This window comes from Peromyscus leucopus, chromosome 12, assembly GCF_004664715.2.
Source record: "Peromyscus leucopus breed LL Stock chromosome 12, UCI_PerLeu_2.1, whole genome shotgun sequence".
NCBI lineage: Eukaryota > Metazoa > Chordata > Mammalia > Rodentia > Cricetidae > Peromyscus > Peromyscus leucopus.
The window spans coordinates 19,243,496-19,258,184 of NC_051073.1; the positions used below are offsets into that span (position 1 = coordinate 19,243,496).

The 14,689-nt window shown below is 36.5% G+C and overlaps 1 protein-coding gene across 1 annotated transcript in view; it reads left to right on the forward strand.

Moving 5' to 3' along the window:
• Tmprss15 (transmembrane serine protease 15) overlaps nt 1-14,689 on the forward strand; it is a 108,522-nt gene that overhangs the window by 44,122 nt on the left and 49,711 nt on the right. Inside the window, exons 13-15 of the mRNA XM_028882121.2 lie at nt 7,071-7,176; nt 7,504-7,654; nt 11,604-11,739. Coding sequence (XP_028737954.1) covers nt 7,071-7,176; nt 7,504-7,654; nt 11,604-11,739 — 393 coding nt within the window. The remainder of the gene's footprint in view (nt 1-7,070; nt 7,177-7,503; nt 7,655-11,603; nt 11,740-14,689) is intronic.

Below are 14,689 nucleotides of genomic sequence, written 5' to 3' on the forward strand. Positions count from 1 at the left end.
GTCACTTTTTATTTCCTCTGGTGTTAAAAAAAAAAATCCAATATTGTCTGTACCATACTTCAATAACAGGAGTTAGATAAAAGTTAAGAAAATTGACTATTGACTCTGACAGATGTGTGTTTTTTGATGTCGAAATTATCCTTTTCTACTTTTGTGTCATCATAATAGATATGAAAATAATTTCATTGCTATTTAAAAGAGTCTAAGTATATTACAGGAGGGGGAAAATTATTTCAGCTTGCCAACAGAGTAAATGACTGAAGAGATGAGATGAAGCTGGCCAAAGAGAAGCAGGATGAGATTTTAAATAGATGGGAGGGAAATGGAGTCTCAGGAGAAAGGTATGTAGCAGGAGTTATGAAAATTAGACAAGATCAAGCAGGTCAGAGCACACCAGTGGCAGTAAGTAATGAGGACGACGCCAGGGCTTAATAGGTCTCTCTGACTCTCATAGCTGTGATTTCATAATCTACCAGTCATTCACCTCCAGGGGTATTTCTCTTCCAACTGGCTTTTTTTTTTAATGTGTCAGAACATTATACCTCTGAAATGCAAGAGAATTAAACCTCTCCTGCAGTTCTTCTTATCTATGCAGGATTCTTTTGTTCCTAGCCTTCACTTTAAATGACAGGAGAGCCCAAATGGAACAGATAAACTTTGAATTAGCATCACTTTAGGGAAGAACATCTAAACCCGCTCAACTTTTTCCAGATCTTCTAAAGAACTCACTCTTGGGGGAGTCACAGCTCCTCAATCTTTGCCCTGTCAGCTCTCAGGATTTCTTTGTACCTCTTAAAAGTAAAGGGAATTGGGAGCTGGTGGCCTTGATGCAGGGCAGTGCTTTGCCATGCTCAGAGGGGGGCCTATTTGTTCTGAACATTTGGGGCAAATGAGGTTAGCAGCATAGAAAAGACTTTGCAAATGCAGGTGTCAGAAAGGGCTAGCTGGCATCAGGTTCTTTTTCTCCTCTCTTCAACCCAATCCCAGTTGTTTTCAAAGCTTTGAAGCATTGAGTGGAATGATAGTCATTAAAATTAAGAAAACCTGATGTCTTCGATAGGGTGAAATTTAATTGCCCCCTTCTTCTCTATTTAGGGAATCACAATAATGAGAGACAGACCACCAAAGCCTATTAAACCAGCAGCAAACTTCCAGAAATATAAAATATTAAAAAAAAACACTGTGGAGCACAAAAAGCTTATATATATATATATATATGTGTGTGTGTGTGTGTGTGTGTGTGTGTGTGTGTGTGTGTGTGTGTGTATGCATTTCAACTTGGTAAATAAATATACTTTCTTAGTGTAATTTATATCCTTTGAAAGTAGCATTATTCTCTTTAGTCTTATCTTTCTTGTTGTATTAAATTTTAGAAAATAGTACTACTTTGTCATATTTAAAGAAACTGAATTTAAATCAATCTTTTTATTAAAACTCTCAGTAATATTTACCTAGTATATTCCACTATCTTATACCCACACTAAGACTCACGAAGCCACTTACACCAACCTGGCTTCTTCTTGAAAGAGACCTCCAGTTTTCTAGAAAGCACAGTCATCTCCCTGGACTATGCTGTCTACATCAGCATCAATGCATGCCTAGGATTTACAGCTTTAAATGGGGTGTTGACTGGAGAGATTTTGAATTCGGTTCACAGGGAAAGAAACAAAAAAGGTGACAGTAGGAATTTGTAAGAAAAGTTTAATGACTAGAGAAAAAGGTTATCGTATGCTTGAATTAGCCAAGTTTATTCAACTTTCTGGCTTTAAAATTACTTTAAGGTTAATTTCATGAAATCTGGAATGCATTTCAAGGAAATTAAAGAACTAAAAAAAAAATATCATTTAACTATAGAAATCCTGTATGTTTATGTAAAAAACTATATGATGAGTCATTCCTTCTTGGTAGGACTCTAATAAATGTGAAAGCAAGCCAAATTGATATGAGAATATATTCAACAGCATTTACCTAACCCAAACAGAAAACACAAAAATGAACAAGATACTACTCATTTCCCCTAAATTCTTCAATAAGTACATACTGCAGGCCTAGGGAACTAGCTTAATGGGTAAAGTGTTCACCAGGCAAAAATGGGATCCTGAACTAGATTTCCCAGCACCTGTAAAAAGCCTAGGTAGACAACTGGCACTTTAAATGCCATACATGGCTAGACAGTGTGGGTAGAAGTTAGAGAGTCTCTGGGGCTAACTAGTCAGCCAGAACAGTCACATCACCAATCCCCAGGCCAATGAAAGACCCTGTATCAAAAAAAAAAAAAAAAAAAAAAAAAAAAAAAAAAAACTGGAAAAGCTCCAAAAGCAGGACACCAAGGACCAAGGTCATCTCTTGGCCTACATAAAGCATATATGCACACGTACACACACACACACACACACACACACACACACATACATGAACACTCACACACACAAATGTACATGATGTCTTTAATAAATGTAAAATAAAATAAAAATTGACATATTCCATGCATGGTAAAAGAGATTGAGCCACACAGCATATGAAATGACATCAGAGAAATAAAATGTGTTTCTGAAAATTGAAACTGAGTGGTCACTTGTGTAGCTAGTGTTTTTCTCCCCGGGTCCTGCCAAGCCCTGGCAGTCCCATAGCCCACTTATAAAATAAGCATATAGACGCTTATATTATTTAAACTGCTCAGCCATTAGCTCAGGCCTACCATTGTCTAGCTCTTACTTTTATACTCAGCCCATTTCTGTTAATCTATATGTTGCCACATGTTCCATGGCTTTACCGGCTGCCTTTACATGATGCTCCCTGGTGTCTCCTCCTCTCCGCCTTCCTGTTCTCTCAATTATCCTCTCTGCTAGTCCTGCCTATACTTCTGCCATCCTACTGGCCAATCAGTGTTTTATTTATCAAGCAATCATCCACAGCACCCTTGTATCAAGGAGGCTTTCTTAAAGAATTGAGTTAAATTTTCTCCAATAAAAGTATAGTATTTTAAGAGAGAAATTTTTAAAAAGGAGAATATGGTCAGAAAATAACACAGGATCTAAAATGTCCTTAAATTTCTATGGATTTGGATATACACAGAGAATCAAAACTTAAAGAAGTGTTTTACATATGATAGATACCTTATTATCCGTAGGTCTAGAGGATATGGCTGCCATAGTAAAAAGGCCTCAACAGAGTGATTCCATTTCTGTTGTAGAGATAGAGATCTTGAATGAAGAAGTGACCGGTCAGAAACATCTCACGGAGCATTCTTAAACATTGTTGTGGTTAATGCAGAATTCCTGTTTTATAGCTCATCTTAGAGGAAGGCACATTTGGAAATAAACACTACCAGCAGTGTACTGATTAGTTTATGTGTTGCTGTGATAAAAGACTGATCAAGAACAACTTAAAAGGGAAAGGGGTTTATTTAGTTTGCAGCTTACAGTTCATCATCAAAGAAAGCCAAGACAGGAACTCGTGGCAGAAAGTTGGAGGCATGAACTGAAGCAGAAACCACAGAGGAATGTAAGCTTACTAGCCTGCTTCCTCTGGGTTCCTCAGCTACTTCTCATATACCACCAGACTTACCTGCCCAGGAGTAGTACCACCTACAGTAGGCTGGGCCCTCCTAGATCAATTAGTAGTTGAGAAAATGATCCAATGTGTCCATAGGCCAAATTAATAGAGGCAAATCCTCAATTGAGCTTCTCTCTTTCTGGGTAACTATTGTGTCAAGCTCACAAAACTTAACCAGCACAAATGGGGTCCTGCTGCGGATATTGCTCTGTATGCTGTGAACATGTTGCTCTGATTCATTAATAAATAGAGTGCTGATTGGCCAGTAGCCAGGCAGAAGTATAGGCAGGACAGGCAGAGAAGAGAATGCTGGGAAGAGGAAGGCTAAGTCAGGCGTCGCCAGCAAGGCACAGAGAAAGCAAGATGTAAAGATACCAGTAAGTAAGGAGACTGGACCTGCCTGGACTGACTGAGTCTACCAGGTTGATCTCAGTCCACAGGGGAGGCTTTGCCCTGGAGGAGGTGGGAATGGGGGGGGTGGGCTGTGGAGAAGGTGAGGGGGGCAGGAGGGGGGAGAACAAGAGAATCCGTGACTGATATGTAGAACTGAATGGTATTGTAAAATAAAATAAAAGTAAAAAAATATTTAAAGACAACACACACACACACACACACACACACACACCACAAAAGATACCAGTAAGCCACGAGCCACATGACAAGGTATAGATTTTAGAAATGGGTTAATTGAAGATGTAAGATGTAGCTAGCAAGAAGCCTGAGCCAATAGGCCATAAAGTTTTAATTAATATAAGTTTCTGAGTGATTATTTTATAAGCGGCTGTGGGGTCCTTGGTGCTGGGAGAGTACAAGAAAACCTTCAGCTACAGTGTCCTGACTTAGTGTCATCATCCCTAGTGACATTATTTCTTCCTATACCTGGTGATATACTCCAGGAAAAAATATTGTCTGTGTGGTTTCTTACTCTGAGTATAACAACTAAATGGATGGCTCATTTAGAGCTCACCACATGAAGGTACAAAGTTAGGTTTATAGTATATTCAAATTATTGAAGGCAAAAGATATGGTCAATTTTGAGAAAACTCAAAAAGAGAAATGATAGTAACATTGGGACTAAAAAAATGTACCTTCTCCCAGAGACAAAAGTTAGAAAACTGGTGTGCATAAAACATTAATCCTCTATATTAGGAAATCTTCTAGGCTAGAAAAAATTCTGAACAAGTTAAAATGAAATATATTCTCTTTGAGTATTCCTATTGCATCCTGTATGCATTAAATAAGTCAAGTGAGCAATATCAAAATGCCGTAGATTAAATTAAAGAATAATTGGGTGAGTAGACTAAATTAATGTAAGTTGCACACTCTACTCTCATAATTTTATAGAGAATTTATTTTACCTTTTGTTAGCTGATTAATTTAGCTGACTTAGATAATAACTTAGTATAGTATAGTTATATATATATATATATATATATAATATATAAAACCATCTCTATAGCTCATGATGTTTACTACATTAGTTTATTTTGGAAAATATAAAGGATACTATAGTTTCCATAAGTAGTGTTATTTTATGTGGACTTGATGGAGGCAGATTCATAGACCCATGAAAACATTGGGCAGTGCTAGGGGAGTCCTACTGAGGAGAGGAGGAATCATAAGAAATGGGGGTTCAGGAACATTTCAGGAAACCCCACAAAAACCACTAGCCTGGGGTTCACAGAGTCTGAACCAACACCAGGGAGCCTGCAAGGGACCAACCAAGGCCCTCTGCATATATGTGACAGTTGTGTAGTTTGGTCTACATGTGGAAATCCTGGGATTGGGAGCAGAAGCCACCCCTGGTGATATGACTGGCTATTGGGAGCCTATTCCTCATGCTGGATTATCTTACCCAACCTGAATACAGGGGGAGGTGCTTGGTCCTATGGTCACTTGATATGCCATGCTTTGCTGAAGCCCATGGGAAGCCCGCTCCTTTCTAAGTGATTTCAGAGGACGGATGGATTGAGGGGGCAGAAGAGAGGAGGGGGTAGAGAATGGGAGAAGAGGAGAGAGGGGAAGCTGGTCAGGATGTAAAATAAATGCATGAATTAATAAAAAGTCATGTATTAATTGTACAATCAGATCTAAATATAGTACCACCAAATGACTTAATGCATTTCAAATTATAAATAGTAGACTGGCTATGATGGGCAAACATGGATGAAAAAAATACCAACATGATGTGTGCTTCTATTACAATTAACTCCTAACTCGAAAAATTTCAGAGCAGTTAGACCACTTTCATACTTTCATACTTACTGCTTTCTTATCATGCCCTAAGGAACTAAAAGCTAGATAAATTCAAAATGGATTTGTTTGTGGGCTCTTAGAGAGCAGATGCTGGGTCTTGTGCTATGAATCTGAAGCTGATCTTTTACATAGCTTTGTATATGTGAGCACAGACATAGCTAAAATATTCATGAAATATTACAACTTATATAAAATGTGAGTAATCTGTTACCACTATAAACTGTTAAAAACATTTATTTTATCTTGCATTTTGTAATATAAATCCAATGTATGTGCATATATTACATTTATAAGTCATTTAGCATGGTTTTACCTTGATAGAACACATTTATTTTGAATAATTTTTGCCTCATTGGTTTAAATATGTGTTTATAAGCAGTTCTGCTTGTATTTCTTTTCTTCACATCTTATTCTTACTCTGCATATTACAAATGAATGAGATTGCATTTTATATGCAACATTGCCTATATTTTTCTGTTGAAAGGCACAGGAGAGAAGATGTTGATTTCAAGCAAATACATCTGAACATTTCATTAAAAAAATGCATGGCAATCAAATTCTATTAGTCCAATATTTCATTTGCTTTGTAGCATGGTTTGCTGAATGATTCCTGCTTCTGTCTTAACATATGAGTTTCAAACTAAGAATGAAGTAAATCCCCCTAAGAGAATGTTCAATATAGTCTTACCTAACCATACTTCACACACTTGGAATGACTCAAATCATTGGCTTGAATAATGAATTCTAGACCAGAAAGCACTTATGCTGTATCATGTGCTATTTCAAAAGCTTTTATATGGATTAGCATGCTGCATGCTCCATGGTGATCTGATTAGTTATCATTCAGAGGAATACAAAAATATGAAAACCCTTATAAAATCAAGCACCTTCTTATGTAAAGATATGCAGTGTAGTAAATGGGATATAAAACCAGTATTCTTTGGAACGTTTAGACTTGTCATCAAATGTATGCTCAAATAATTGTAAATCCCATGAGTTAACAATCAGAATATCTAAATATAATCAGCCACGTGCTGATTACCTGTCAAGCCATGAGTTTATCAAGATGTGTAGAAAATTAGAATTAAAGTGAAAAGTCCAAGGTTGAGTGATTTTCCTAAACAATTTATGATGGCAGTGTCAACCATTCTGGACTCAAATCTGGTACCTCATCCAATGTGCAAAAACACATGTCCCAACACTTTATCTTGAATGTTTACCTCTTTTAAGCAAGTCAAAGTTCTTAATTGTCTTTACAGGATTTTACATTGCTACACCAGTTGAACGAGGATGGAGAAATGAAAGAGTGGGACTTCTAAGTCTCTCTTTAGAGCTCACTGCGGAGCCTGTCTGCCTTCATTTCTGGTACGTTTTCAGTCAGATCCTTCACTTCTGGTTGGGCATACTAAAATACTATCTTTGTACATGTCTAGCATTGCTTTTTGTTAGGGAATCAGCCTCAGATTTCACTAAGATAGCTAAAGTTTTAGAGAATGCATCATTGGGTTGTTTTTTTTTTTTTTTCAATTAATAGAACAGCAAAGTATTGGTAGACCCTCAGGACCTTCTTCCCCCAAAATCACCCAAAGAAAACAAAAATATTTTAAATACAAGAAAATATAGAGAAAGAACTAATATGGAATGTATTCAATGTGTTAGGAAACTAAACATCTTTGCTTATTTCCAAAACAGGTATTATATGTGTTGTGAAAATGTCTACAACTTAAGCATTCATATCAGCAGTAATGAAACCACAGACAAGATAGTTTTTCAAAGGAAAGGAAATTATGGGAAGAATTGGAATTATGGTCAAGTTACATTAAATGAAACAGTGGAATTTAAGGTCTGCATAATATTTTGTAATTTCTGTTTGTATTTTTGTGACGTGTGAGTATACTTTACAATGAATGATATGGTAAAGTGTTTTCTAGGCAAAATCTAGTAAATTTCTCTTCTTTTCTAATCTACCTTACTCTTTCTGTTAGGACATTTGTTCACTGATTTACTAAATAACCCATTTGAGGAATCAATTGTGATATTATCATACTGTTTGTGATAGTCCACAGAAAAGAAGGCAACTTCATCTCTCTTCATTAATACTTTCTCCTATTCCTCTGACTTACCTTCTTCAGTTTTACACATTCTAGATAATTATCACTACATAGTTGGACATCCATGCCCATCAATATCCACCAACTGAACCCATTCTGACTTAATCTCCATTGATTTCCTTTAGAAAGAAATTTTATGAGCCATATCATTGGGAAGTCTCTGATCATTTATTCTGCATTAAGTTGAATTAATTTTTCCAGATAAGATCTTAATGTCTTCATTTCCTAAGGGTTGTTGCTATTAAAATATAGGATAATGTGCCCTATTAGTTTGACCAATTAACAACATTTTAATTGAGTAATTTGAAACAAGTTAGTATCACTTTTAGAAGATGTATATTTGAACAATGTCATCACCAGAGGCGTAGATTGTCCCCTATGACATAGAGTATGGCAGCCATAATCAGTGACCCTCATCTGCAGTCTTCCTGTTACCCTTTCCTTTATTTTTTTCTTATTTTATTCTTCATTGTGAAGTTTTCTTCTTTAATTTTGTTTTTTCTCTGATAAGTCAAATAAGGAAAAATAGAATGTGTAGCTTGAGTTTTCTCCAGTCCTGCCTGGCCCACAGTCAGGACAAATCTCTCTCATCTGCCAGTCCTGCAGCCACTCAGACCCAATCGAGTAAACACACAGAGACTTATATTGCTTACAGACTGTATGGCCATGGCAAGCTTCTTGTTATCTAGTTCTTCTATCTTAAATTAACCTATTTCTATTCATCTATACTTTGCCACATGGCTTGTGGTTTACCAGTACTTTACATCGTGCTCCTCATCTTGGTGGCTGGCAGCATCTCTCTGCCTCAGCCTTCCATTTTCCAGAATTCTCCTCTCTCCTTGTCCCACCTATACTTCCTGCCTGGCTACTGGCCAATCAGTGTTTTATTTATTAACCAATCAGAGCAACACATTTAACATACAGAACATCCCACAGCACTTCCCCTTTTCTTTTTTTTCAAAAAGGAAGGTTTTAACTTTCACATAGTAAAATTACATATAACAAAACACTTATCAAGCAAGAATTACAGTTACACTATCTAGTCCATTTATAATATCTAGTCTATTTATATTTGGCAAAATTAAAGAAGATATTGTATCTCTCCTATATTAGTGAGTCTTAAGGTTTCATATCTAACTTATCTTTTATCATAGCTAAGGAAAATTCTAACTATCTTGTCTTCAACTACATCAAAGACCCCAGAAGGATATACTATTACCTAAGAAATGGGACAAATGATGCAAGCAAATTTTGGGAGTCTTGCAGGGTAGACAGAGACAGCTGGCAGCCTGGACAGTCATCCAAAGTTTCTCTGTAAAGTTGGGGCATCTGTCTATATTTCCTGCCTTGTACTGGCCAATCAGTGTTTTATTTATTAATCAATCAGAGCAACACATTTAACATACAGAACATCCCGCAGCAGGAATGTCAAAAAGAAAAAAAACAGATGAATAAATTGAGGAAATCGGTGTTTCTGCAGGCAGTTCTGACCACTGAGGTTCTTTTCTAAACTCATAATGATCCAGTATTTTTGAACTTAGCTCTGCATGCAGAAATATAGTGCCACATTTCAAAGGCACAGTGATGACTGTTTATTCATGGTTTAACTTGAATTGTTTAGTGAATTGTAGTACTAAAGCACTGAATGTAAACTTCGAAATAAATAATTACATCACACTCATTTTATTATAGTGTATTGTTATAATTATGTTGTGTGACACTAATTCTGGGAATATAGAAACTGACATCTACTCACCCAGGATAGAGAAGCAATACCAGGCCAAAGTAAGGATGCAACAAAGTCCAACTTGATGAACCAATGAAATTTATTGGGATTATTTACAGGAGTGTAGAGGTGGATTACTTAGAGGAGCAGACATGACTCAAAGACAGCTGCATTACCACAGTGTAGATGATGGGTCACAAAAGCTGGAAACTTGGAATTAACTCTGCAGACTGGAGAGTGCCTTTTCCAGTCAGCTCAGTGGATAGGAGCCTATCAAGGTAGCTCAGCATGTCTGATAGTGTCTCTCAACAGTTCTTACAACTTAAAAATTCTTAGGGAGGGCAGACCTCCTGAACCTCATCAGTTTGAGGGAATTTTTGAAATCCTTTAAGTGGTCTGCTTCCTGCGTTTGAAAGAATCTTCCTGCAGGATGGACTGCCTTTCCTTCTTTTGGAATATCCTGACTTTTAAGGAGTTTCCTTGTTAAGATTGAGGAAATTGATACACAGCAAGCTGTTCTGTTACATTATGTTACTATATATATTGTTGATCATATTGTACCAAATTTATAAATTATACTTCTGCATAGGTAAGATAGTATAGGACATACCATGGTCAGTATGAGGTTCAATGTTATTTGGAATTTCCGTCATACAGTGTGGCTGGGCAGGGTATCATTCTCTGTGGGAGAATAATAACTTACTTTTTGGTTATGCCATTATACTGAGAAGTTGTGGGCAACTTGCTGTTATCTCTGAAAAATTTTATTTTCTTCTCTGGGAAAGGAAGAAATTCACAATATTAGTCTTGTATGAGATCTATAGAACTAATGGACAAATTAGTGAATTGAGGAATATATAATATGTTGAAAAATGAAGTAAGATAATATATATCATGTGCCCGGTACAGCAAGTACCACACAGCAAGTATTATGTTTATGTCATTCTTATCCTATTGTAGATAGGTCCAAAGAAGTATAGTTGAAAACAGCCACCGTGTCTGAGAACTTGCTGTGGTATCTCTTACCCCAGGAGCTGTGACTAAGACTGTTTGTGAGTCTTGTGATCAGCACCTTCATAGGAATGCCGACTCAGAACCCTAAATGAACTATGGCCAGTACTAGATGGTTCTGAATGCTCATATTATGTCAGTCACTTCATCTTGTCTTTTTTTTCTATTTAAATGATCTAATTAGAGTATCTTTTCTTCAGACTGGTATGTACTATGAAGGGAAACAGATATTTTGATTTTTTATTTAAAATTTTTATTCATTTTACATACTAACCACAGATCTCCCTCTCTTTCTGCCTCCCACCCCCAGCCTTACACCCCCATCTCATTCCCCATTCCCTCCTCTGACAAGGGAAGGCCTCACATGGGGAGTCAGCAGAGCCTGGTACATTCAGTTGAGATAGGTCCATGCCCCTCCTTTTGCATCAAAGCCATGAAAGGTGTCCCACCATAGGTAGTGGGCTGCAAAAAGCTGGCTAATGCACCAGGGATAGATCCTGATCCCACTGCCAGGGGACCCTTTAAGTAGATCAAGCTACACAACTGTCTTGCTTATGCAAAGGGCCTAGATTAGACCCTCTATATAAGTGATATTCAGATTTTTAATATAATTGAGAGGAGGTTTTCTCTGCTTCCAAATGATGTATAGATTTCACTAAGTAAAATAGAGTATGATAAAATCAGCAGAAAGAGAGAGAGATAAATCATCAGACTATAATCTAACTCAGAAGGAAGACATACATGGATATTTTGCTAAGATTTATACATAATACAAAGATTGAGATCCTCAAAAGAACTTATCCAGGATGACTTATCAATATTTCAATGTGGGGTATTTTATTATGCATTGTGTAATTGGCAAACTGATTCTCCAGAGTTATTAAGTAAAACCAAGTCAGAAATTATTAGAGTGGAGTAATATTATATGCCTCTCTGAATTTCAGGTTGTGTTCAACGCTTTTAGAAACCCAGGTTTGAGTTCAATAGCCTTGGATGACATAAGTCTAACAAACGGAATTTGTAGTGAGAGTCCTTATCCAGAACCAACTTTGGTTCCCACCCCTCCACCAGAGGCTCCTAGTAAGTGACCCCATATATGTACTCCAAAATCATGACTATATCTTGCTTTGGCTTATTGTTATTATCTCAGCCTTATAGTATTTCAATGGAAAAATCAAAGTAAAATTAATTAGATAAAGACCATAAGAAAAATGATAGCCAATACAATGAATAAACAGTCATTTATCATTTGATTGTTGATCATATTTAAAATATTTTTTAATAATTTTCATTCTTGAATTTAATTATAGTACTAATTTTTATTTCATTCACATTAAAATACAAAGTCCAGTGTCACATTGATAGTGATGAATGGGTTGCTACTGTCTTTGGGGAAGAGTTGCTGATGTTCTCATTGCCTTCTTACAGAAAAAAATTGAAAACTGCAATAGCTCAGTTAAGACTGAAACAGCCTGTCTTAGTTAGGGTTTCTATTGCTGTGAAGAGACACCATGACCACAGCAACTCGCACAAAGAAAAATGTTTAATTGTGATGAGGGTTACAGTTTCAGAGGTTTAGTCCATTACCATCATGGCAGGGAGCATGGCAGCGTGTAGGTAGATGTAGTGCTAGAGAGTTCTGCATCTTTCAGACAACAGGAAGTGAACTGAGATACTGGTTGGTATCTTGAGCATATATGAGACCTCAAAGCCCACCTCCACAGTGACACACTTCCTCCAACAAGGCCACACCTATTCCAACAAAGCCACGTTTCCTAACAGTGCCACTCCCTCAGGTGACCATATCCTTTCAAACCATCGCACATTCCAACTCTGTTTTAGAATAATTTGATAGCAAATATTAAACTCAAACTTTTGCAAGACTATTGACTGGAAAATGTTTATATCCTGAAATGATTCTTTGGTAAGGCTTTGCAATACCCTCCCTGGGGAGCTGCTTAACTGAGCAATAACTGAGATTTCCAATCTTACCATAACTTTAACTCAAAAGAACAAAATGGATCTTATGCCTATTTTTCTTAGGTCAAATTGGAAAGCTTAAATTTCATTACCATTCATGTTATCCATGTCTGAAGGAACACATCCTATATTACAAGATCATGTGATTTGACAGACATCAAAGAAGAGAGAACTGATTCCCATAGTTGTCTTCTGACCTTCACATGCTCACCAATGAATGCTTATACACAGAGAGAGAGAGAGAGAGAGAGAGAGAGAGAGAGAGAGAGAGAGAGAGTTTTTTAAAGCTAAGTGGCTTTAACAAACCCAAAGTCCTGTAAAAAAATGATTGGTATTTGACATGCTCGAACAAATGAGCTGCCACCAAATAAAGATGTAGTTCATACAGGCCTCATGCTGCCATATTGAATATTCAGTATATCTCACCAAAAGGCTAGTTTTCACTCTCCTTGCATATTGACACTGTTAGATGTTTCCTGAATTATTCAGTATTCCGATAATTCATTTTAGTCATAGCTATCCACTCTATAAATGACACTGCCAAAGAAATCTAAGAGGTATCAATATAGGTGATTAGTGAAAATTTTAACATGATAGAAGAACAAATATTTTAAACAGTGTACTATTTGTGGCTAGTATGTGTGAAAGGCTGAGGTAGAAAAGATTTAACTAAGAAAATGTGTGGATAAAAGTGGCACTCAGAAATCTGAGAGAGAGGGATAAAGAACCCAGATATACAATACTGCTAAAAATCCTGACAAAAACTGAGGTTTTATATTTTTTCCAGTGTTTTGGATAGACTACAAGGCTTCTGATAGATTGAGCAGATACACAAGTGTGCTTCTCAATGTTTATCAGTTGAGCCCACCTGTAATTCACAGTATCTGTCTGGTTTCTAGTATCACAATAATAAAAAACCCATAAATATTATCAGATGCATTGAGAATTCCTTTTTGTATCCTGATGTTTTGTCATATTCTTCTTTTGGTCATTGGAACTAAAATTTTGGGTTAATACCAATTTGAATGCAGAAATTTGGGCTTTGTGGCATTTGAATACAGCAGACCTATTACATTCTGTGTGGATCCTCTACATTTATAGTATATGACATTTTTATGCAAAATTATATGGTCAGATTTCTTAAAATAACTACCTGTTTGATGAGTATTTCTAAGTTTCCATAGTACAATCTCAGATGTTTCATTTTAAGACATTAGACAAATCATATTACTTAAATTATAAAATCTGAGATAACTTTTTATATTATCACACATAAAAATGATCACAATATGATTGCCTATGTTAAAACCTATATTATGGATACCATCATCGTTATCTAGTCAGTAAAAAAAATCATATTTCAATGTACAGAAACTTGGCAGCCAATCACATTTTAGCATTGGGGAAATTGTACAGTTAGGAAACCCATCTGATTTTAAGATATAAATTTGGTGCTTGCCCAGAGTGTGTTTGTTCCACTTTCCAAGTGGCTCACTTTGAGCCAATGTTTAGCACAGCGAAAATGTTAATTGCCATCAAACTCATTCTGAACAATTTCTTTCTAATGCCTTTTGCAGATGGGTCAATGGAAGTCCTATTTGTGTAGAGCTATTCTGATTCCAGATCACTGATTTGTTTAAGCAAAAATAAAAGGAAACCATGGTTGACTGGTTAAAACCTTTCTTTCACTCTTTACAGAGCAGTTAAGTAAGAAAATCTCAGACAAGGAGGTGAATACTAAAACTCTGTGCCCACTCCGTTCCTGAGATTATTGTTAGGTCTAGTTTTATGGACAGTCACAACTGCAGGGATTCCTCTACCGTGTGCCTTTAGTCTCTGCTCCATCAGCTCCAAGATAGTACCTGTGATGTCAGCACAATTAATTTCAATATGGGTACTCGATTTACAGAAGTTTATAAATGCTAATATTCTGGTATACAAACATCATTCCAATTTAAAAACAATTCTGAAGCTCTGTGAAAAAAGTACAGAAAGGCTAGACAAAAAGAAATATGCACTCCAGTCTCTGACTGATTTCTGGGGTTCTCTA